The sequence below is a fragment of the Drosophila rhopaloa genome, unplaced genomic scaffold (assembly GCF_018152115.1).
Source record: "Drosophila rhopaloa isolate 14029-0021.01 unplaced genomic scaffold, ASM1815211v1 contig_203, whole genome shotgun sequence".
NCBI classification, from domain to species: Eukaryota; Metazoa; Arthropoda; class Insecta; order Diptera; family Drosophilidae; genus Drosophila; species Drosophila rhopaloa.
Genome location: NW_025335088.1, coordinates 1,181,990 through 1,209,161, shown reverse-complemented (window position 1 = coordinate 1,209,161; position 27,172 = coordinate 1,181,990). Strand labels below are relative to the sequence as shown.

Below are 27,172 nucleotides of genomic sequence, written 5' to 3'. Positions count from 1 at the left end.
TAAAATTAATCCCAAAATATAGAAATATTTTCTATAACATAGGAAACATTTTCTAAAATGACCATAAAATTGTTCTTACCCTGTCCGAGTAGCCTAGGGGTTAGAACGTCTGACCAGAAATCTAAGCACCGCAAGTTCAATTTCAGCTGCCGACATCTTTCTTTTTTTCTTTTTTTTTATTTGTGCTATAAACACAGATGAGAAGTAATGCTTAGAACGACTAAAGGTTTTACCCTTTATGAAAAAGTAATTAAAATATTTTTTGTCATATGAAATATCATCTTAGAAAATTTATTTTAAATATTTCGACTTTCACAGTTGCGACTTAACGAGTTCTAAAACTGCAGTTTTAAAGCTATCTGCTTGAAACTTTCCCAAAAACTGTAAAAAAAAAAAAAATTAAAAAAAACGAGGACGGAAGCTAACTTCGGCAAGCCGAAGTTTTAATACCCTTGCAGACTTTGCCGAAATTGCTAAAACTGAAAAAGTAGCGAAAGGAATAAGGTATACATAAATAAACTAGATTTTCATCGTTTAATGTCAATTGCTTTTATACTGCAAAAATGTCATATAAAAATAGAAAAAAAGGGATACTTTCGCAGCCTTTAACTATTTTTCCTACGGAAGCTATAAGAAATAGACGTCCGATCGGCAAGCGCTTTTACCCTAATCAAGATATGCGTAAATAAATAAGACTTGGAAAAATTTATGTCAGTAGCTTACACACTACGCGAAAAATTCAGAAAATCATCAAATTTGGACCGATTTCACCCTGTTGTTCCTATGGGAGCTGTAGGATATAGACGTCCGATCGTCACGTGCTTTTATCATAATCAAGGTATGCATAAAAAAATACGATTTGGAAAGATTCATGTCAATTGCTTATATACTGTGCGAAATATCCTAAAAATCATTAAATTTTAACCGATTTCACCCTATTGTTCCTATGGGAGCTATAGGATATAGACGTCCGATCGCCAAGCGCTTTTACCCTGATCAAGGTATGCATAAAAAAATAAGATTTGGAAAGATTTATGTTAATAGCTTTTACACTGCACAAAATATCTTCCATTCTTGAAAGTTATATCCGATTGTTCCTATGGGAGCTATAGGATATAGACGTCCGATCAGCACGCGCTTTCACCTTGATGAAGGAATGTATAAAAAAATACGATTTGAAAAAATTTATAGCAATAGCTTTTACACAGCGCGAAATATTCTGAAAAACATAAAATTTGGACCGATTTTACCCTATTTTTCCTATGGGAGCTATAGGATATAGACGTCCGATTGCCACGCGCTTTTACCCTGATCAAGGTATGCATAAAAAAATACGATTTGGAAAAATTCATGTCAATAGCTTTTACACTGCCCGAAATATCATCAATTTTTGCTAGATATATCCGATTGTTCCTATGGGAGCTATAGGATATAGACGTCCGATCGGGGCGATTTTCAAACTTGATCTGCGTACACATGTTTTAGGACGCGTGTGAAAGTTTCAGATCGCTAGCTTTTAAACTGAGCTCACAAACGGTATTGAAACAGACGGACAGACGGACAGACGGACATGGCTATATCGACTCCCCTATTGATCCTGATCAAGAATATATATACTTTATGGGGTCGGAAACGTCTCCTTCACTGCGTTACAAACTTCTGACCAAAATTATAATACCCTCTGCAAGGGTATAAAAAAGGGATACTTTCTCAGCCTTAAAATTAATTAATTAATTTTTCCTATCTCCATTAAGATATAGACTTCCGAGCGGCAAGCGCTTTTACCCTAATCAAGATATGCGTAAATAAATAAGAATTGAAAAAATTTATGATAGTAGCTTACACACTTCGCGAAATATTCTGATAATCATCAAATTTGGACCGATTTCACCCTATTGTTCCTATGGGGGCTACAGGATATAGACGTCCGATCGGCACGCGCCTTCACCTTGATCAATGTATGCATAAAAAAATACAATTTGGAAAGATTCATGTCAATAGCTTGTATACTGCGCGAAATATCCTAAAAATCATTAAATTTTAGCCGATTTTACCCTTTTGTTCCTATGGGAGCTATAGGATATAGACGTCCGATCGTCACGCGCTTTTACCCTGATCAAGGTACGCATAAAAAAATACGATTTGGAAAGATTTATGTCAATAGCTTTTACACTGCGCGAAATATCTTCCATTCTTGCAAGTTATATCCGATTGTTCCTATGGGAGCTATAGGATATAGACATCCGATCGGGACGGTTTTCAAACTTGATCTGCGTACACTTGTTTTAGGACGAGTGTGAAAGTTTCAGATCGCTAGCTTTTAAACTGAGCTCGCAAACGGTATTGAAACAGACAGACAGACGGACAGACGGACAGACGGACGGACGGACAGACGGACATGGCTATATCGACTCCCCTATTGATCCTGATCAAGAATATATATACTTTATAGGGTCGGAAACGTCTCCTTCACTGCGTTACAAACTTCTGACCAAAATTATAATACCCTCTGCAAGGGTATAAAAATTATTATGCTGTTTTTCTATTTATGAAAATGTTTCTTTGAGATATAGTAATTATTTACTTTTGTCAAAATCGGACAACAATATCATAAAGCTGTCATAGAAACGATGGCAAAATGCAGCGCAAAATCGACTTAGCCTGATTGTTTTGGGTAATATAGGCATAAAAATCGAAATGTCGTTTTGTATTAACTGCAAGGGTATATAAACTACGACTTGCCGGAGTTTACAAGAAAGGAAGCCTTTCTTGTTAATTTTGTTTTGTTCTTTGGGATTTGGTAGTATTTAAATACAATGGAATTACGGATTTAATTAAATTAAAATCAAACATCTATATCATATAACTCCCAAAAAAAATTTAAAAAAAATAAAAATAATGTATTTCGCTGTTTTTTTCTATTTATTAAAATATTCCTTTGAGGTATAGTAATGGAAAAACTTAGCGCGATTCCAAAGCTTTTAGATTTAGAGAACTGCATTGGACCTATGATGCTGCTTAAAATTTTCCTCTGCACAACATCAACAAGTCTCCTGAAGTTCATCTCAGTAATTAGAAATTCCATTATAAACTACATTTAAACGGATGTTGTTTTTAAGGACTTTAGCAAATCATTTAATTCTGTTGATCAACCTTTTACTCCTTAAAAAATTGTTACTATTGTGGAAGTCATCTTACTTTACAAGCTGCACTCAGAGAGCATTATTTTCTGCTTGCTATTAACGCTTTCTGATCTCTACTCATTATTGCAGGTGGCCTAAAATAACCTGAACTAAAAACTTAAAAACTTTTTATGACTTCTTATCGGTATGATATATCCTCGGTCAACATTTCTTAAGCATAGTACTCAGATCGAAAAGGAAGTTCGTAAGCGGAAAAACCTTATTCTTTCCCGTGTGACCGTATTTTTGAGAGTTCATCAGCACTTATTGTGCTACGGTCTTACTGCCAATTAGCTGGTTTTATTGACAAACAGCTCAAGCCAAGTACTCAGATCGACGAAATCTGTTGGTCTTTTTTTAGATCAACGAAAAAATGCCAGACCTGAGATTAAAAAATTTAATTTTTCGAAGTGTCTAATGTGAGATCTGAGTGTTTCTTAGTTCAAAACTCCAAAACACTACATAAAAGTGAACTTTATGTCTATAACAAAGATATCCTGATTCGGAAAGACTTAGAGTTAAGTTTACAGATAATTTGCTAACATTAAACCAAATAAATAAGCACTGACAATTTAATTAAGTTTACAATAAAAAAATCTAACACAACTTGAATATGTCTAAAGGTTTATGAGTTTGCCTTGTCTCGTTTTTTGGAATGTTTTGTAAGATTCAAAAACAGGAAAACTATAGCTGAAATAGAGAAGCTCAAAGGAAGATAGTACCAAGCTTTTCATATCATTTCCAGCTGCTGTGATACTAGTTAAGCCAAATAATTATATTTTATTCATTTTTAACAAAAGCTTTGTGAAACTAGTCAGATGGCCATTGGAGGGCCGCTGAGAAAATAAAAAGAGCACCCAGCCCCTTCTTCAATTCAGTACAACAAGTGTTGTTGACAGCATAACTTTCCGCATTTCATTTTGAGTCATTAATTTTGGAGTCGCTGAAACCGCATTGTGAAAAATAACAGCTGATCCCCTTTTCTTTTTGATTTTGTGCTCGACATGCTTGTTCGAATCGTCGACTGGAACTAATTTTGCGACATGTGATAAGAATTTTTCAGATAAATCCCGATGACCCAGGCAAAGTGTCGGCAAATGTGCCAAATTCTAATATTTCTTTTGGCAGCGCTATGTTAAAGTTCAGTTATTATCGCGGTATTAAGATACCTCAATATATGCGCTAGGAATTTATTTTATTCAGTCCTGCGTTTTCAACCCTGTCTGAAATCCTATTGTTATATTGTATTAACATATTTCATGCTTGCAAAATGTAGCATGGGAGTTTAAGCACTTGCTTCTCCGTTTGTATGCGATACATATATTTAAGCCTCTGAGATCTTCAGTACTCGAATTTTTTGATAACTGGTAAAAATAAACAAGAATTATATATATTGTAGCCTCGTAGAATCGATTAGTGCGATTTAATGTGTTTGCGGAAATCTAAAAATGACGGAAAAGACTGCCAAAGAGTTATACTAAACCGAAGCTGATTGAAACGAATTTGCAATTAAGTTTGCTCCCTGATCAATTTCTGTTTTACCTACAAGGACTGAACTAATACTCTAAAATCTCCATTGATTAATCTCTTTTTTATAAATGTCTGACCATTGAATCTTAAATCCTAAATCGTTTTTGTGTTCCAAAATTGTCAAAGTTCAGTGTTTCGGGAGTTTCTTCAGACTATTGGTTGGGTAAGACTTCTGGAATACCCCTGTTATAATCCATGCAAATCCCAAGATTGATGAAAGGCAAATCTACTTAACGTAACATACAAAAACAAATATTTTTTACATACAATTTTTTTTTCGTGTATGTAATGTTTAAAACGTATACCTAGTTTTATGAGCCTCAGTTTTTAAGGCATTAAATATAAGTAACTAAAAACAATAAAAACTTTGAAAGAAATTTTAAATCATAATTAAAAAAGCAATCGACTGTGCTTATACATTTATACTCATACATTTTCTTACTTTTTGAACACCACACAGAATAAAATAAATTAACGTTTTTCACACATTCCAGGAAAATCAGATTCGTCACCTTTACAATGCGCCATGAAATTTTAGGCACACGCAATAGGAATGACAAAAAGTCGTTCCGAGAATGTTCCCCTTTGAAGAACCCCAGCACACTGGATGCCGGCACTAAAATAATGAAAAAATGGGGGGGAGGCGGAATGGATTCGTTGGTGCGTGTGACTTCAAAAATCCTAAAAACGTGTCGGACAGGATGTTGAGTGCACGTAAGCTCAGTGGTGGCTTTTTGGGGGTTGGTTGAGGTTCTTGGATGCTGTTACTTGGTTGTTTAATTTCTGTAAATAATAGATATCGAAAATGTAAATGCAAGAAGAAGTCTAAACGGCTTATATGGTTAACGCGTTGGCCCTTAATGAATATTTTTTGTTCATCTTTAATCTAAATACTAATATAAATAAAATAGTCTTATACACTCGAAAAAAGGACCACAACAAGTCCTAGTTATTTTTGTTTTTATGAGCTAATCGATCCATTTATCTATTTCAAATCAAAGCGCAGTAGCTTAATGTGTCTTCAGGTGCAATGATCTACAGCTTGATTCATTTCAAATGGTTTTGGTCAGCTCATAAAAGTAAGCGCAGGAGATCAATCATGAAAGCTTATGTAGCTATAGTTGATCATAAATCTTCCCTAGTAGATCAGTGCTCATTTTCAAAGTTGAAAAGCTAGTCTTGTTTTATTTATTTATTCGCAATTTTCGTAAGGTGTTCCTAAGGGAGCTATTTGATATAGTCTCCCTATCCGGCTCGTTCCGACTTACATACTACCTGCAATATAAAGTTTGCGTAGAAACGGACGGACAGACGGACAAGGCTAGATCGACTCTCCTGGTGATGCTGATCAAGAATATATGTACATATATACTTTATATGGTCGGAAATGTCTCCTTCAATGCGTTGCATACTTTTGTCTAAAATTATAATACCCTCAGCTTGGGTACAAAAATCTAAGGGGCATATCCTATAAGATTTGCTTTCAAATAAGTTAACTAGACAGTGCTTTGAAGCTGATTCAAAGATGTTAAGTTAAACTCATGACGTTTTTATTATTAGCTTATCAAAATTCAAGAAAAAAATTGTATTTTGCTTCTTAAAATTTGTGTAGTGCTTAGTAAAGCGTTTTAGCACACCAAACCGAAGTCCGATTTCGAATATATGTACATATGTTTAATTAAGAATTTTGTAACGCCTAAATATTTTATGTTTTGTCCTGTTGATACACATTTTTGAAGGTAATTTTTTTATTCCCTTTTTTCTATAAACACGATTATTTACAAAATATGAATTTACTTAGTTTCTCTTAATTCCCCTTTTTCATTACATTTTGTAATATTCCATAAGAAACTTGTAAATTTTTATTACTGTATACAAATGTACAGTGTTTTTTATATTTGCTTTCGGTACATAAATCTTTTAAGTTCTATATTGAACAATTTGCATGCATACACTTTAAATGTTTTAAACAGGATTTTCAAGATTTTAAATATTTGCTTTTGTGCCACCAAATGTTTAAGACAATAAATGCAGTAAAGTTGATAAAACATCATCATAAGCAAGAAACTGCATACGCAGACGGATAAGTACATACATACATATATGTACATACACATCTACGATTGTATGAATTCAGTTGTATTTGCCACCGTTATTATCACTAAATTCATAAAGTTAAAGTTTCCTACTTTTTTATTAACCAACCAACCAACACATCAACAATTTTCGATAGGATAGGGTGGACTTTTCTTTTATCAACAGCTATCTCTTTCTTGCTCAACTCTCATTCGCCATATCCGCGTGCGTGTATTTCTATTTCCTCATTCCCTTATGTCTCTACAGCTATCTCACTTCGAGCCAAGTAAAACTGCGGCTCCTGCTAACTGCAAAAAGAAAGGGACAGCCAGAGCGACTCTGTCAAAATGGCTGGCCGATGCTTTCGCTGTTGCTCTTGCCAGTGTTTTTTCGCATGAGAGCTCATTAACGTTTCGCTTGGCTAAGTGCGCGCCTCGTCACTGAAACCAGTTAGTAAAAGAAATTTTTGTTCAAACTAAAACCGATAGCTACGTCACGATTTGATCATTTCGAATGCAAATTATTCGAACATTAATAAACTAGGTCGCCATCCGTGGCGCTGCCGCCGGGCTGCGGAACCTACGGCGGATAATATCGGGACCATCATGTTAAATATTGTTAAATGTACACTAGTTAAACAAACGTCTAAAGTGCAAGTTAGTAAGCTGGAAAGCCAGTAAAAAAAAAGGAAATGGTAAACAGCCCGCCGAAGTTGACAAGCAAAGACAGAACCAATAGATTAACAAATTAAAGTGATAGTTGATAGTTTAATTACTATGTGAAGATAATAACTTCGTGCAGAAGTACAAAGTTGACAACGAAATCCCTCTTTTAACAGCAATGAAAAAGGCAATAATCGTTCTTACGCTACGCCAATTCTAACATCATTCTTAGGCGTGCACCAATATCACCAGCGAAGTTTCCCATCAACGTCAGCGTATAATAAATCAATCATGATGCTAACAACTGAACACATAATGCATGGGCATCCCCACGCGTCGGTTGGGCAGAGTTCCCTATTCGGGTGCTCTACGGCGGGTCACAGTGGCATAAATCAGCTGGGCGGCGTGTATGTCAATGGCCGACCACTGCCCGACTCAACGCGTCAAAAAATAGTCGAATTGGCTCACTCGGGCGCACGTCCTTGTGATATTTCAAGAATACTGCAAGTTTCCAACGGCTGCGTGAGCAAAATTCTTGGCAGGTGAGGCAATGCAAAACCTTGTTGTGCAGTATTTAATACACGATTATATTTTCGCAAGCTATAAAGAAGGAACTTTTATCTAAGCTATGTCGAGTTCCAATACATTTTTAAATCGTTCCTATGCGGCTTTTTATACCCTTGCAGAGGGTATTATAATTTTGGTCAGGATCAATAGAGGATTCGATATAGCCATGTCCGTCTGTCCGTCTGTTTCAATACCGTTTGCGAGCGCAGTTTAAAAGCTAGACTTCTGAAACTTTCACAGTTGTTCTAAAACATGTGTACGCAGATCAAGTTTGAAAACCGACCCGATCGGATGTCTATATCCTATAGCTCCCATAGGAACAATCGGATATAACTTTCAAGAATGGAAGATATTTCGCGCAGCGTAAAATGTATTGTCATGAATCTTTCCAAATCGTATTTTTTATGCATACCTTGATTAGGATAAAAGCGCGTGACGATCGGACGTCTATATCCTATAGCTCCCATAGGAACAATAGGGTGAAATCGGTCCAAATTTGATGATTTTCTGAATTTTTTGCGTAGTGTGTAAGCTACTGACATAAATTTTTCCAAGTCTTATTTTTTTATGCATACCTTGATTAGGGTAAAAGCGCTTGCCGATCGGACGTCTATATCTTATAGTTTCAGTAGGAACAAGAAAGGAAAGCTAACTTCGGGCGGAGCCGAAGTTGATATACCCTTGCAGAATATTTTATAAATTATATTGTCCAAAATTATTCATATGATGTATTCTTAATACTCATAAAATGTCCCAACTTCCTAACTTTAAAAACACCAAAGTTATGTCATTTCCAATCGTTCAGTTATATGGCAGCTATAAGATATAGTCGGCCGATCCTTATGAAATTTGGTAGGTCGGATTGATTAGCCAAAAATAAAACCCATAGAAAATCCCAACTTCCTAACTTTAAAAACACCAAAGTTATGGCTTTTCCGATCAATCAGTTATATGGCGGCTATAGGATATAGTCGTCCGATCCTTATGAAATTTGGTAGGTCGGATTGATTAGCCAAAAATAAAACCCATAGAAAATCCCAACTTCCTAACTTTAAAAACACCAAAGTTATGGCTTTTCCGATCGTTCAGTTATATGGCAGCTATATGATATAGTGGCCCGATCCGGCTCGTTCCGACTTATAATACAATAGAAATACAACTTTTGGGAAAGTTTCAAGCAGATAGCTTTAAAACTGAGGGACTAGTTTGCGTAGAAACGGACGGACAGACGGACAGACGGACGGACAGACGGACATGGCTAGATCGACTCTCCTGGTGATGCTGATCAAGAATATATATACTTTATAGGGTCGGAAATGTCTCCTTCACTGCGTTGCAAACTTTTGACTGAAATTATAATACCCTCTGCAAGGGTATAAAAATTGTTAAGGGCTGCGAGAGTATCCCTTTTTTATACCCTTGCAGAGGGTATTATAATTTTGGTCAAAAGTGTGCAACGCAGTGAAGGAGACATCTCCGACCCTATAAAGTATATATATTCTTGATCAGGATCACCTCCTGAGTTGATATAAGCATGTCCGTCTGTCCGTCTGTCTGTTTCTACGCGAACTAGTCTCTCAGTTTTAAAGATATCGAATTGAAACTTTGCACACACCCTTCTTTCCTTTGCACGCAGTATATAAGTCGGAACGGCCGGGATCGGCCGACTATATCCTATAGCTGCCATATAACTGATTGATCGGAAAAATAGTATTTAAATTTTTTGGTGTCCAAAACTTTAAAACGCTCTACTGAAAAGTTACCCTTTTCAAAGTCGGTGTACACGATCCTGCAAAATCTATCGGACGTATCGTTTTGAAATTTTGCACAGTTGCTTTCAACTAAATTCCTCAGGTAACGCTGTCGAGCTTTTTTTTTTTGTAATTTCTTATTCTTAGAGCAACAAATATCTTGACGTTTTAGGCGAAAATCGGTGTTTTTGACTTTCAAGTGCCTTAAAAAATCGAAAAAAAAAAATAAAAAAAAATAAAAGCTCGACAGCGTTACCTGAGGAATCTTGTTCTTTAACTAATACAATTGGATTTCTTCATTTCGGATGATTTTGTGACCGGAGCCGAAGTTGATATACCCTTGCAGAATACTCTGTAAATTATATTCTCCAAAATTATTCATATGATGCATTCTTAATACTCATAAAAAATCCCAACTCCCTAACTTTAAAAACACCAAAGTTATGTCATTTCCGATCAATCAGTTATATGGCAGCTATAGGATATAGTCGGCCGATCCCGGCCGTTCCGACTTATATACTGCGTGCAAAGGAAAGAAGGGTGTGTGCAAAGTTTCAATTCGATATCTTTAAAACTGAGAGACTAGTTCGCGTAGAAACAGACAGACGGACAGACGGACATGCTTATATCAACTCAGGAGGTGATCCTGATCAAGAATATATATACTTTATAGGGTCGGAGATCTCTCCTTCACTGTGTTGCACACTTTTGACCAAAATTATAATACCTTCTGCAAGGGTATAAAAATTGCTCCTGTGTGTCAAAGAGTAAGCCATGGTGGTGGAAGCGTTATGTTCTGGGGATCAGTTTCCTATAATGGTGTGGGAGACTTGGTTCCTATCGACGGATCCATGAACCAGAACCGATATTTATATACCTTAAACAATTATGCATTTCCCTCCGGCGACAGATTAATAGGAAAGGAATTTATTTTCCAACAGGACAACGCTCCTTGCCATAAGGCCAAAATGATTACTAGGTTTTTAAGAGATGTTGGGGTGAAAACCCTCGATTGGCCACCACAAAGTCCTGACTTAAACATTATTGAAAATGTGTGGTCGCTAATAAAGCGAAATAAAAGCACTGATCTGACCAGGAGAAAAGCAGAAACCATAACTGAGGTCACAATGATCTGGAAAGATATTCCTTTAAAATACCTTCAAACCTTGGTCGATTCCGTTCCAAATCGCCTCCAAAAGGTGATAGACACCAAAGGAGGTTATATTTTTTATTAATTTCCAGTTTATAATAAATTTCTAATACATTATAGTTAAATAAAACGAAAAAAAAATGTCAAAATACTTACGCCACCCATGAAATGACGTTGTTTTTAGTTTTAATGAAATAAAAATGAAAAATTGTTATATATATAATTTAATACATTGTAACTAAATGAATTATGTACAATCCATAAATATTTTTGTCTTTAAAATAAATACAAATTGAAAAATAAACTGAGGCATCGCCATGACAAAATATATATGCCGACCAGTGTAGTCGGCCGATCCCGGCCGTTCCGACTTATATACTGCGTGCAAAGGAAAGAAGGGTGTGTGCAAAGTTTCAATTCGATATCTTCAAAACTGAGAGACTAGTTCGCGTATAAGCAGACAGACGGACGGACAGACGGACATGACTAGGTCGACTCTTGTGGTGATGCTGATCAAGAAAATTTATAATTTATAGAGTCATTTCACTGCGTTGTAAACTTTTGACTGAAATTTTAATACCCTCTGCAAGGGTATAAAAAGAAAACAAGAGAAAACGCTATAGTCGGGTGCCCCGACTATCAGATACCCGTTACTCAGGTAAAGGGAGTGCGAGGGAGATGGAGATAGAAACTTTGATCACGCATAACTTTTTAACGAATGGTCCGATTTGAAAAATTTCTTCTACATTTCGATAGGTATTGATAAACACAATAAAACTGCATTTTTACTTTTCCGAAATATTTAAATTTTTAAAATCGTATATAAGCGATTGTGGGCGTTAAAGGGGGCGTGGCACCTTTTTGAAACAAACTTGCGCTGCGTAGGAACTCCTAGAATCCTCCTAGCTTTTATAGTTTCCGAGATCTCAGCGTTCATACGGACAGACAGACAGACGGACAGACAGACGGGCATGGCTATATCGACTCGGCTAGTGACCCTGATCAAGAATATATATACTTTATAGGGTCGGAAACGCTTCTTTCTAGCTGTTACATACTTTTGCACGAATACAATATACCCTTTTACTCTACGAGTAACGGGTATAAAAATAGTTTCAGACAATATATAGATTGTTAGATAGTAAGACAATTAGTTTTTGCATATTTTTATACCAGCTAAAGCCAAATTCCGCACTTTTGGGAGACCGGAAAAAGACGCTGGAACTCGCAACAGCGAAAAGTGTGCTGTTGCCTACAATCTTTTTGTTTTACTTGGCTCTATTGGAATTTTTAGGCGTTCGCCAGCTGAATAGATATAGTCTTTCTAGTGTCAACACTTTGTGCAGTTCATCCCAACTAAGTTTGGTAGGGTTTTACTGTCCATTAGCAGAAACAAATCAATTTGAGCGATTTAACAAAAACAAAATGCCGACAGCAGAAATTAAATTTGTTGTTGGCTTGGCGGAATGTATTGTATCAAAGGCATTTTATTGGCAAGTTTCACTGGATGAAACTTCAGTTATTCTCTTTATTATTCTCTTTCCGTAAAAGTAAAAAGGTAATAATTATATAAATTGGAGCTGGTAAGTCCGGTTTATTGTACTCTATAAAAACTATATTGAACAAATTGAGTGAAAAAACTTTTATTAAGGGGCGATCCTTACTTTTTCACATCATAAAGAGGTATGTTTCTTTTATACAGCCGCGGTACAAATTTTCTGCTAAAAATTATAACGTGCTCTGCAAGGATATAGTTACAGGCATTGTCTATTCCAAAGTATATAAACAGACCTTATTATTATCTTCTCATTAAATATGTCGTTCTTTATTATTAACTGCTAATAGCCCAAAAACATAAAGATAACTTTTGAAAATGTTTCTTTTCATTTTTAGATATTATGAAACAGGATCGATTAAACCTCGAGCGATAGGTGGTTCAAAACCACGAGTAGCTACAACCCCGGTCGTACAAAAAATTGCTGATTATAAACGGGAATGTCCCAGCATATTTGCGTGGGAAATACGGGATCGACTGCTGTCCGAACAAGTTTGCAATAGTGATAACATTCCAAGTGTAAGTTTTTAGTTTTCAAACATCATGCATGTTAAAAACTATATTGAAATTATTAACTATATTAAATTCCAATAATTTTTTTTTTTTTTATATTTCTTCGATTTCTCTGTGGGAGCTATATGATATAGATTTCCTATTTGAATTTGATTAAAACCATAATTCCTTAGTATTTATTACCACATCCCAAAAAACAAAAAAAAACACTAACAAGAAAGGAAAGCTAACTTCGGGCGAAGCCGATGTTGATATACCCTTGCAGAATATTATGTACATTATATTCTCCAAAATTATTCATATGATGCATTCTTAATACTCAAAAAAAATCCCAACTTCCTAACTTTAAAAACACCAAAGTTATGGCATTTCCGATAGTTCAGTTATATGACAGCTATAGGATATAGTCGGCCGATCCTTATTAAATTTGGTAAGTCGTATTGATTGGCCAAAAATAAAACCCATAGAAAATCCCAACTTTCTAACTTTACAAACACCAAAGTTATGGCATTTCCGATCAATCAGTTATATGGCAGCTATAGGATATAGTCGGCCGATCCTTATGAAATTTGATAGGTCGGGTTGATTGTCCAAAAATAAAACCTATAGAAAATCCCAGCTTCCTAACTTTACAAACATCAAAGTTATGGCATTTCCGATCAATCAGTTATATGGCAGCTATAGGATATAGTCGGCCGATCCCGGCCGTTCCGACATATATACTGCGTGCAAAGGAAAGAAGGGTGTGTGCAAAGTTTCAGTTCGATATCTTTAAAACTGAGAGACTAGTTTGCGTAGAAACAGACAGACGGACAGACGGACAGACAGACGGACAGACGGACATGGCTATATCAACTCAGGAGGTGATCCTGATCAAGAATATATATACTTTATAGGGTCGGAGATGTCTCCTTCTCTGCGTTGCACACTTTTGACCAAAATTATAATACCCTCTGCAAGGGTATAAAAACAAGAAAAACAAGAAAGGAAAGCTAACTTCGGGCGTAGCCGAAGTTGATAACTCTTGCAGAATATTCTGTAAATTATATTGGCTTGCCAAAAATAAAACCCATAAAAGTTACTATCTTTAAAAACACCAAAGTTATGGCATTTCCGATCGTTCAGTTATATGGCAGCTATATGATACAGACGTCCGATCCAGCTCGTTCCGACCTATATACTACCTGACATGGACATGGCTAGATCGACTCTCCTGGTGATGTTGATCAAGAATACTTTATAGGGTCGTATATGTCTCCTTCACTGCGTTGCACACTTTTGACTGAAATGTAAATACCCTCTGCAAGGGTATAGAAACACTAACAAAGCAGCATCAAAGGACTGAACCGCATCAGGGGCAGTGCTTAAGATGGCTAAAAAGATCCAAACTCGATAAGTAAGGGCGCACAAAGGATTAAATAATTTAGAAACAATACCAAGCCATCCTATTTAAAATGGATTATAGAAAAGATATTTTCGACACTCTTTAGACCCAGATCCTGCATTCTATCGTTTTTTTCATAGTCTTAGCTGAATGAAAACATTTTCATTATTCAGGTAACAAAAGGAATTTTTGTATCTTTTTCACCAAATGTTGAGCGGGATATCGAACAGACTTTACCTAGGGGATTAGGTTGGTGGTTTAATTTTTTGTGGATACTTAAAAACATTGAAAGAGAAAACCAACAAAAATAAACATAATCATAAGAATGCAAACTTCAACTTAATTATATCCCATTTATGTTACATTCTTCTTATTTTTATAACCTTGCAGAGGGTATTATAATTTCAGTCAAAAGTTTGCAATTTTGCATTTCCGTCTGTTCTTCCGTCAAAGAATTTGGGATTTTGTTATATTTAAATATTATGGAGTTACGGTTAAATAAATTAAAATCGGACAACAATATCATATAGCTTCATTGTTTTTAATAATATATGCATAGAAATCGAAATTTAGCCGTTTTGTAATAACTGCAAGGGCATATAAACTTCGGCTTGCCGAAATTTGCTTCCTCTATTGTTTTTTTTATCAGTCATCGAATTAAAATTAGTTAAAAATACGGAAATTTCTGCTTTCGACTCGAAACCAGTTTTTTACAAAGAATTTGTGTAACTCACTGACTTTTGAAAGTTCTTATTTGTTTGCATTTCAAAAAAATTTACTTTAAATTTGCGGACTCAATTGTGCACATTACAATCGTAGGTATGCTCCTTCTTCTCTGGGTTTCAGTTTATTTGATGTTCTTTGATGTTGTTGCTCACAAATATAATGGGCGAGTAATTCATTATGGTCATATTTTATCGCAACGTCAATGTGCTTGTGTTAAATGAAGAACAAATGCATGGCCACGCACGTGCCGGCACTTAAGTCAACTGTGAAAGTGGCATTTTCCATGTTTCCTAATGACGCTGTTCACAAAAAAGTCTTTTTTCAATAAGTAAATAGAATTTTGACTTTACTTGAAGAATAATTATATTTAGTATTTATATATTTAATAAATATATATATATATTTATTATTTTATTTTTTTCAATTTATTATTATACCCGTTACTCGTAGAGTAAAAGGGTATATTGTATTCGTGCAAAAGTATGTAACAGCTAGAAGGAAGCGTTTCCGACCCTATAAAGTATATATATTCTTGATCAGGGTCACTAGCCGAGTCGATATAGCCATGTCCGTCTGTCTGTCTGAGATCTCGGAAACTATAAAAGCTAGAAGATTGGCATTTTGCATGCAGATTCTAGGAGTTCCTACGCAGCGCAAGTTTGTTTCAAAAAGGTGCCACGCCCCCTTTAACGCCCACAATCGCTTATATACGATTTTAAAAATTTAAATATTTCGGAAAAGTAAAAATGAAGTTTTATTGTGTTTATCAAAACCTATCGAAATGTAGAAGAAATTTTTCAAATCGGACCATTCGTTAAAAAGTTATGCGTGATCAAAGTTTCTATCTCCATCTCCCTCGCACTCCCTTTACCTGAGTAACGGGTATCTGATGGTCGGGGCACCCGACTATAGCGTTCTCTCTTGTTTTTATTCAAATATAGAAGCCCTCGTACCTTAGAAATGCATTTTATCAAGAATATCTTAATCAGAATCATCAACCTGTTTCCAAAATCATTGTTTAGAAAGTTAATGTGGTGTCTGCTTAATTATTTATTTTACGCTTACCTTAACAAAACCCTTTTTTGCGGGTAGCATGCTGAGTAACGGTTATTCAAAACTCAGAAAACTTGTCTATTAATTTCTTAATTAACGAAAAAAAGCGTTAATAAAAATTTCACTTTTTAATTAAATAATATCTTGTGATGTTGCAGAAAATTTATGTTGTTACTTAATGGTAAAAACAGGACAAAAATTGTAAATGTTTCCCAACTTAATGAATATTAATAATATACAAGAAGGGAAGCAAAGGAAGTTTATATACCTTTGCAGTTATTACAAATCGACTACATTTCGATTTATATGCCTATATTACTAAAAACAATGAGGCTAAGTCGATTTTGCGCTGCATTTTGCCATCGTTTCTATGGCTATGATATTGTTTTCCGATTTTGACAAAACTAAAAGCGTAACTCTAATATAGTAAACTAGAAGGGTGCCCGCAGCTTCGCTTGCGATGGATAACCCCAATATCCTACTTTTCTTATGTAATAGAATACATAATAGAATATAATACATAAATCACTGTACTTCACCAAACAATTGGCCTTTAACCAACAGCGCCATTAATGTTTTAACTTTTAAATGAAAGACTCGAGATATCAGGTCATGACGATCCTGAGGTTTTTGGCCTGGAAACAACTCATTCGTTATTTCCTCACATTTAGGGTTACAGGTTATAAAAAGATCAGGTCGGCCATAATGTCGAAAATAAGTCATAGCATCCTGGGTCTTTTCCTGCATATATCGATAAGAGCCTGTAAAAGTGGAAGGTAAAATCACCATCTGACCAAGTTGAGTCATATCTGCATCTCCCCTACCTATAGCGTCTTAAAGATGTACATATGTAACTTTCTGCTCTCAACTTTTTTTGATTTGCTCGAATATAATTAATCTGTTCGGTTTCCATTTTTGCACTCATATCAACCAAAAATTGATTAAACAGAGCTCTATAATAATGCAAGTGATTGACTTCAGTCTCCCTAAAAATTATTCGATAACTGTAAAAGCTTAATGCAGATACAGTCTTCTTTAGATCATTTTTTTTTAACGGATCCCGTTGGGAATATTTATGGAATATCCATCATATCTGTGGCAAAAAATTAATGGATATTGTATTTGCTATTATAACTCTCAATAACAATGTCCCGACTTGGAAATTGTTGATCAACTAATACCAAACCCACTTCATTTGTTTGAGGTGCATTATAACGACCTCTATGAGCATTTACTGGCTTTTTATCAGCGTTAATGACCATTTTCAAGTCTTTGCAATCTTTTGGGTCACCAATAACTATAAACTAAAGTCTACAGATATTAAAACCGTATTAAAGCTCATTTTATATTTTTAAGGAAGCGTACGGAAATGCAAGGCAGAGAGAGAGGGAGGGAGACGGAATCATTTGTTGACAATTTGTATGAAAATGCAGAGAGAGATAGCAATATGCAGGCAGAAAACGTATGATACTTATGGAGACACTTAAATTCGATAATAGATCGACTTTTTGCTTAGTTTCTTTGTTTAGAAGATAGCTAGAGCTTTGGTGAAACCATCAAACCATCAATTGGAAGCGATTGGGGCCACTTGGGGAGCCCCAATAAATCTTAGCGAATCAGTTTAAAGTAATTAGAATGTAATAAAAATGCATATTAATATTGGTAACCAGTGGTTTTGGCTCTGCGTGGGTTCCCAGTTTACTTACTGATAGCTTTATATATAGAGATAATTACTATATGTGAAAGTAATATTTTGATGAATAAAAAAACAGCAAAATATTTTTTTTTTTTCATTTTTTGATTTTCCAATGGAAGCTATAGATGTCCGATTTTAATTTAATTAAAACCGTGATCACTGACCTGCTCGATTTTCATAAAAACTATATAAAAGGTTTACAGTTAGTATCATCTTTACATGAAATTAATAAATCTGGCCGATCGGGTCAATCGTTCAGTTATATGGCGGCTATAGGACATAGTCGTCCGATCCTTATGAGGACTAAATCCTATAGCTGCCATATAACTGAACGATCGGAAATGCCATAACTTTGGTTCTTTCCTTTGCACGCAGTATATATGTCGGAACGACTATATCCTATAGCTGCCATATAACTGATTGATCGGAAATGCGATAACTTTGGTGTTTTTAAAGTTAGGAAGTTGGGATTTTTTATGAGTATTAAGGGGGTATATACCTTTTTTTGTCGAAAAAAATAGGAAAGTTTGCATTTTTGTATGCATGTAACTATTAATTTTATTAAATAAATGATTATATTTTCTGAAAGTTTAGATTGTTGACAATGTTTATGCAAAAAATTTTGAAAAAATATTTAATAGTTTTTAAGGCGTGGCTGTTTCCCTTAAACGCCTTTTTTTAAAGAACCTTGCGGTGATAATTCCACAGGACAAACGGGTCAACTGATACCGAAAAAATAAAAATATTTCATAAGTTTAAAATTTTTTTTTTGTGCATACGGGAACATTTTATGCAAAAAATTACTGTTTTGGACGCTAAAATTCTTACAAAACTATCTATTTCGGCGAAATACAAATTTTTACATGAAAAACAATCGTTCAAGTACTAATAAAATTCATTACGAACATTTAAAAAAAATTTGAAGAAAATCTGTTCAGTAGTTTTTCGCCAATCCATATCACCGCAAAGTCATTTTTCAAAAAACACCATTTCTAGATATTTGCGTTTAAAGTTTCAAGTTTGGGTTTGGGCGGGGACGAGGCACGCGGCTAGGAGCGCTCTAATTTTTTTTCTACTGCTCAAATCTCTATGAAAATTTGGGGAAATGTTCTCAAAAAATTGTTCTTTAAGAAAAGGCAAAAAAAATTTTCGATTTTTTGAAAATGAAAAAGGTATTTACCCCCTTTAGAATGAGTCATATGAATAATTTTGGAGAATATAATTTACAGAGTATTCTTCAAGGGTATATCAACTTGGGCTCCGCCCGAAGTTAGCTTTCCTTCCTTGTTAAAATAAGGAAGTTGTGATTTTCTTTGGGTTTTATTTTTGGCCAATTAATCCGACCTTTCAAATTTCATTAGGATCGGCCGACTATATCCTATAGCTGCCATATAACTGATTGATCGGAAATGCCATAACTTTGGTGTTTGTAAAGTTAAGAAGCTGGGATTGCCTATGGGTTTTATATTTGGCCAATCAATCCGACCTACCAAATTTCATAAGGATCGGCCGACTATATCCTATAGCTGACATATAACTGATTGATCGGAAATGCCATAACTTTGGTGTTTGTAAAGTTAGGAAGTTGGGATTTTCTTTGGGTTTTATCTTTGTCCAATCAATCCGACCTACCAAATTTCATAAGGATCGGCCGACTATATCCTATAGCTGCCATATAACTGAATGATCGGAAATGCCATAACTTTGGTGTTTGTAAAGTTAGGAAGTTGGGATTTTCTATGGGTTTTATGTTTGGCCAATCAATCCGACCTACTAAACTTCATAAGGATCGGCCGAATATATCCTATAGCTGCCATATAACTGAACGATTGGAAATGCCATAACTTTGGTGTTTTTAAAGTTAGGAAGTTGGGATTTTTTATGAGTATTAAGAATGCATCATATGAATAATTCTGGAGAATATAATTTACAGAGTATTCTGCAAGGGTATATAAACTTCGGCTCCGCCCGAATTTAGCTTTCCTTTCTTGTTTATTTTAATATTTTATATTTTTATACCCTTGCAGAGGGTATTATAATTTTGGTCAAAAGTGTGCAACGCAGTGAAGGAGACGTCTCCGACCCTATAAAGTATATATATTCTTGATCAGGATCACCTCCTGAGTTGATATAGCCATGTCCGTCTGTCCGTCTGTCCGTCTGTCCGTCTGTCCGTCTGTCTGTTTCTACGCAAACTAGTCTCTCAGTTTTAAAGCTATCGAATTGAAACTTTGCACACACCCTTCTTTCCTTTGCACGCAGTATATAAGTCGGAACGGCCGGGATCGGCCGACTATATCCTATAGCTGCCATATAACTGATTGATCGGAAATGCCATAACTTTCGTGTTTGTAAAGTTAGGAAGTTGAGATTTTCTATGGGTTTTATATTTGGCCAATAAATCCGACCTACCAAATTTCATAAGGATCGGCCGACTATATCCTATAGCTGCCATATAACTGATTGATCGGAAATGCCATAACTTTCGTGTTTGTAAAGTTAGGAAGTTGGGATTTTCTATGGGTTTTATATTTGGCCAATCAATCCGACCTACCAAATTTCATAAGGATCGGCCGACTATATCCTATAGCTGCCATATAACTGATTGATCGGAAATGCCATAACTTTCGTGTTTGTAAAGTTAGGAAGTTGGGATTTTTTATGAGTATTAAGAATGCATTATATGAATAATTTTGGAGAATATAATTTACAGAGTATTCTGCAAGGGTATATCAACTTCGGCTCCGCCCGAAGTTAGCTTTCCTTTCTTGTTTTAAAATGTTTTTAGAATGGCTCCAATTTGTCCTCTCTTAGTTTAGGCACAATCGTTTTATAGTCTTTACAAAAAATACGTATCGAAGATACGACAATTGGTTTAGAAGTAATTCAATTTATAAGATATGTTTTTGCGAAAACCGCATGTTTAGCAAGGAAAAATGGAAAAATACGAAGCTTTCAAATATTGCAGTTTAGAAATTTGTTCATTCGGACAAGCTGTAGGAAAAAACATATTTATGGCTAAGAAGCAAAAATATATTACTGCGGCGGAAAAGAGAAAATTGTATAATATGTCATTTTTCTTTGTCTTTTCGATTAGTCTTTTTATAGATTATAGGTAAACAATTTATGTTGGCTTTTGTATCGACCATTTAAATATAATTCACAAATAGACTGATAAATGTTTGTCATTGCAAGGGGGTTCAGCTTTGGATTGGCAATTTAAAGTATTAAATAAGGTTTCATCACGAATCCCCAAATCCACCACAGTAGTGTAGTACCATGTTCTAGGACAATATCTTTAGCAGCAGTAGAATTGATTAAGCTCCATAATATTTTTTAATACTTTGTTTTATTATCTTTCTTAATTGTATTGTTTCTTCACCTGAAATTAAACTTGTACATATGAATTCTTTTCTAAAATGCCAAGTATATGTACATATATTAAAATAATTGTGTAATAAGATTGATATAAAGCGGATTGAGCTTCCTAGAATCGATAACTTAATGAGAAGACTAGAGTAGTCTAGTCCATTTTGGCTTTAAAAGTTTGTTCATATACCTTTCTCGCTCTGAGAAGCGGATTGGCTGAAAAAGCCGTTAGCCAATCGGATGGCAGATGTGATGCAAGGGGGTTGGTTGGAACATGGTGTATTTGTTGAGAAAGACTGAATGAAGTAGCTAATGTTTTTGGTAGCTCAGTCATTTGAACCCCTCTAAAAGCATCGTGCGTTCGACACTGGGGTTCATACACATTTTATCTTATGACTTGAAAATCTGTACGCTTGCAAGTACAGCTTTTGTAGTACAACTCGTACGTGTGTTTCGGTGTAATAGTATGTTTGCGAACAGAAGGAAACATTAGTTTTAAGTTCATACATATGTATGTATATACAAAATATAGGTATGTTATGTATTTTATTGTACGCAGTGAACTGGGATTAATTGCAGGTTTCATCCATTAACCGAGTCCTACGTAACTTGGCCTCACAAAAGGAGCAGCAAGCGCAGCAACAAAACGAATCTGTGTATGAAAAGCTTCGCATGTTCAATGGCCAAACGGGCGGATGGGCATGGTATCCAAGCAATACAACGACGGCACATTTGGCTCTACCGCCAGCGGCTTCAGTTGTGTCAACTCCAACAAATTTAACAGGACAAATTAATCGAGACGATGTGCAAAAACGAGGCAAGTAAAAATGTAAAATGAAAATATTTAATTTAAACAGATATAAACAATATGCCTCGATCATGGAATTCGAGTTGACCCGTTAAAAAAATTAAAACAAGAAAGGAAGCAAACTTCGGCCAGCCGAGGCTTACATACCCTTGCAGGTGTTAAGTTATCCTTTAATTATCCTTTATTTCAATTTATCATATTTATTTTTTTCAATATGCTTCAAAGTTTACCGTAAAAACGCACAGACGGACATGGCTTAAGGGGTTATCCGGGTCTTGACACTTCAAAAAATTCATTTTTTTCAAACTTTTTTATATAATAGTACAAAGTTTCAGAAATGTTGTCTGAAAATTTCAAGTTGATCGAAGCAAAAATTTAGGAATGGGAGAAATTTAAAGCCCAGCGCGTCGAACTTTACAACGGGCAATTCGGGCTCTGGCGTCGGGCAGATGCGGCACTTTAAACGCGTTTTTCTCAAAACTACTTTTTTGAAGTCGGTAGTCACGATTTCTCAAAAACTATTGCACCGATCAACTTCTGCTTTTGCACACTTCTTTTAGACATAATTCTCTTGTCCTTAACGGAGGGATTTTTTAAGTTTTTAATTACAACTCATTTTATAAGCCAAAATATGGCCAAAATTTACGTAAAAAAAGACACTTTTTATGAAAAGCGCTACAAAAAATTCAATTTTTAATTTTAAAAAAAAATGGCTCGCAGAGGACAAGCGAGACACATACACTATCAGAAAAATTTTAGTTTTTTGATTTCAGATAAAAATTGATGGAGATATTTTGCCTACCGCAAGGACACAATTTTTTAAGAGGTCAAGTTCAAGCCTGCCTCAACGGCTCAATTTTAAAAATTTTTGGTTCAAATTTTTACACAATGTTGGTTAAACCATAAACATTAATGTACAATAAACGAAATTTGTGAAATTGTCGTAAGATCTTTTAAAAAAATTCACGAAAATAGGCTTTTTTTCGTGCTCCAAGACCCGGATAACCCCTTAATCAACTCTATTGGTGCTGATTAACATACTTTATAGGGTCCGAAATGTCTCCATGACTGCGTTGCAAGCTCTTAATAGTCCGATATGTAAATTTAATTTTCATACAAACTTGTTAGGGCTAAACATCTTTCTTACAATTTAAAATGCGAGTGTCAGAGAATTTTATAATCTGAGTTTCAGATTCATAAAGCAAGCTTATTACTAGCGGTATAATTTTACTTTGACATATTTTAATAATAATGGTAATCAGGTAATTTTCCTAAATGAAAAATTTGAAAAATCCATTACATTGTGAAAAAGCGTCTAGTATGGACAAATTGTTATTATAAAATTTGGTGTCCCAACTTTTACTTTTATTGGAAACGATCTAGTCATGTATGTAAAATAGTCAAATAAACAAGACTATTGTTGCCTGAATTCTAAACTATTCAGTATTAAACATTTTTCAATAGGATGAGATTTAAATAAATAACTTCGATAGTATAAAAATAAAACGTTAAAAGTTAGAAATTTTTTGCTTCCGAGTATACGATTTATGTTTACAAATTTTACTAATTAGTTTAACAAATACTATGCTAGCGGCATGAAGTATATATATTAAATGATGTTTCTGACATGTTAGTATTTATTTCATACTATTTCGTTAAAACACGTTCTATTTTCCCAGAGTTTTATTATAAATATTTGATTTTTTATAGTATACAAATTTCTCCAAAAAAATATGGATTTTCTTACCCATTATTCGTATATATCAAGTATATATTATAAATACAAATAAAATTAAATATTTTTTAAATTGATAATTTCTTGTAATAATTAAATTTTAATTTTTAACATTTAATAAATGGCATTCGTTAGTAAAATAAATAAATAAATATATATGGAGTGCATTAATAATGTAACTCAGCGATCAAATTTTGTTGAGTTTTAATGGTATTGATACATGCATGTAAATATTGCGCAAAATGAGGACTTTTTCTTTTTAAGTTTGAACAATTTTAACAACATAATAAATTCAAAAAAAAACAAGAAAGGAAAGCTAACTTCGGGCGGAGCCGAAGTTGATATACCCTTGCAGAATACTCTGTAAATTATATTCTCCAAAATTATTCATATGATGCATTCTTAATACTCATAAAAAATCCCAACTTCCTAACTTTAAAAACACCAAAGTTATAGCATTTCCAATCGTTCAGTTATATGGCAGCTATAAGATATAGTCGGCCGATCCTTATGAACTTTGGTAGGTCGGATTGTTTGGCCAAAAATAAAACCCATAGAAAATCCCAACTTCCTAACTTAACAAACACCAAAGTTATGGCATTTCAGATCAATCAGTTATATGGCGGCTATAGGATATAGTCGGCCGATCCTTATGAAATTTGGTAGGTCGGATTGATTGGCCAAATATAAAACCGATAGAAAATCCCAATTTCCTAACTTTACAAACACCAAAGTTATGGCATTTCCGATCAATCAGTTATATGGCGGCTATAGGATATAGTCGGCCGATCCTTATGAAATTTGGTAGGTCGGATTGATTGGCCAAATATAAAACCGATAGAAAATCCCAATTTCCTAACTTTACAAACACCAACGTTATGGCATTTCCGATCAATCAGTTATATGGCAGCTATAAGATATAGTCGGCCGATCCTTATGAAATTTGGTAGGTCGGATTGATTGGCCAAATATAAAACCGATAGAAAATCCCAATTTCCTAACTTTACAAACACCAAAGTTATGGCATTTCCGATCAATCAGTTATATGGCAGCTATAAGATATAGTCGGCCGATCCTTATGAAATTTGGTAGGTCGGATTGATTGGCCAAATATAAAACCCATAGCAAATTCCAACTTCCTAACTTTACAAACACCAAAGTTATGGCATTTCCGATCAATCAGTTATATGGCGGCTATAGGATATAGTCGGCCGATCCTTATGAAATTTGGTAGGTCGGATTGATTGGCCAAATATAAAACCGATAGAAAATCCCAATTTCCTAACTTTACAAACACCAAAGTTATGGCATTTCCGATCAATCAGTTATATGGCAGCTATAAGATATAGTCGGCCGATCCTTATGAAATTTGGTAGGTCGGATTGATTGGCCAAATATAAAACCGATAGAAAATCCCAATTTCCTAACTTTACAAACACCAAAGTTATGGCATTTCCGATCAATCAGTTATATGGCAGCTATAAGATATAGTCGGCCGATCCCGGCCGTTCCGACATATATACTGCGTGCAAAGGAAAGAAGGCTGTGTGCAAAGTTTCAACTCGATAGCTTTAAAACTGAGAGACTAGTTTGCGTAGAAACAGACAGACGGACAGCAGACGGACAGACAGACGGACAGACAGACAGACAGACAGACGGACAGACGGACAGACGGAGATGGCTATATCAACTCAGGAGGTGATCCTGATCAAGAATATATATACTTTATAGGGTCGGAGATGTCTCCTTCACTGCGTTGCACACTTTTGAACAAAATTATAATACCCTCTGCAAGGGTATAATTATTTAGTTATTGGTTTAAAAATGTTTTATTTACACATATCAATAAACTTTACATCGTTAAAAAGATAAATAAGCTTCTAAGTGCAATTTAAAGTTAAAATATGTCAATATGTTAATATATGTGCCATCACTTTTATTGCCCACTGCATATACTTATTTAAATCTTTTGGCCCTTTTTGATTTTAATGAATATTTAGTAATGCAAAAATTTATATATTTGTTTACCAATAAGCACAATTTCCCGTTTTTTGGGTGTATGAACCTGAAGATCTTGGAAAGTATAAAAGCCAGAGTTTAATTTTAAAATTTGTATACGCCCACTATAACGACCATATGGCATCATGCTCCAAGATTATATTGAAATGCAATATACAAATCGGATGATTTTTATACGATAGCAGAGGTATTTAATTTCAATTCAATGTTTGCAACGCAGTGAAGGAGACATTTCCGGCCCTATAAAGTATATAAATTCGTGCATCTCCAGTAGAGCCAGTAGATTTGTATGTAAACTAGAATCTCAGTTATTTGGATATGACTTTCCCAAAATTCTTCTTTCTATTGTAGTTAGTATTATTATTATAATTTGGAAAAGGCGGAACGGACGAACATATCATTAAACTCACATAGGAAAAATTGGAGAAATAAATAAATAACAAGAAAGGAAAGCTAACTTCGGGCGGAGCCGAAGTTGATATACCCTTGCAGAATATTCTGTAAATTATATTCTCCAAAATTATTCATATGATGCTTTCTTAATACTCATAAAAAATCCCAACTTCCTAACTTTAACAAGAGAGAACGCTATAGTCGAGTGCCTCGACTATTAGATACCCGTTACTCAGCTAAACAACTTAATATTATAATTGCCGGGCAATTGCAACTGTGTACAATGTAAACACATACATATGTGTATGCTTACATACATACACACATACGCCAATGTTTGACTCAGACCTCCAATTTGGCTAACTTGATTTGATTTACATAGTTCTTGGGATATAGTTCGGTATTGACAAATGAAAACCATCGCAATTTCCTTTAATAGAAATCCTTATCGAGAATTAACGTTGACTCTGTTGAGCACCTTGGCCAGCTGTTCCAAAGTCATCCGTTAGATGGCGCTATTGTATTGCGCCATCTACCCCATGTAGAAATGTAGGCGCTAGCCAGGCTTAAGCGTTTAATGGGTTTTTGGGCGTTAGAGTGGGCGTGGCAAACTTTTATTAGGCCAATCGATAGGTATTGACGAAACAAATACATATAAATTAAATTTTTTTTTTCTCTACGAGTAACGGCTATAAAAACACAAGAGTTATGGAATTTCCGATCGTTCAGTTATATGGCAGCTATAGGATATAGTCGGCCGATCCTTATGAAATTCGGTAGGTTGGATCGATTGGTCAATAATAAAGCCCATACCAAATCCCAACTTCCTAACTTCAAAAACACTTAAGTTATTTCCGATCGTTCAGTTATATGGCAGTAGAATATATATACTTTATACTGAAGGAGACATTTCCGACCCTATAAAGTACATATATTCTTGATCAGCCCGTCCGGCCGTCTATTTTTGTTCTTTGGGATTTGGTAATGTTTAAATACTATGGAA

At 34.8% G+C, this 27,172-nt stretch overlaps 1 protein-coding gene across 3 annotated transcripts in view; it reads left to right on the top strand.

Annotated features, from left to right (window-relative positions):
- The first annotated feature begins 7,194 nt into the window (after positions 1-7,194).
- LOC108052917 (paired box protein Pax-6) overlaps positions 7,195-27,172 on the top strand; it is a 32,423-nt gene continuing 12,445 nt past the window's right edge. For 2 of the 3 annotated variants that reach the window (XM_044460669.1, XM_044460668.1), the window contains exons 1-3: positions 7,195-7,992; positions 12,812-12,992; positions 21,794-22,031. In XM_044460669.1, coding sequence (XP_044316604.1) covers positions 7,742-7,992; positions 12,812-12,992; positions 21,794-22,031 — 670 coding nt within the window. In that variant the 5' untranslated portion in view covers positions 7,195-7,741. Of the gene's footprint in view, positions 7,993-12,811; positions 12,993-21,559; positions 21,726-21,793; positions 22,032-27,172 lie in introns of those variants that run through there. The other variant, XM_044460670.1, reaches the window with a different exon arrangement.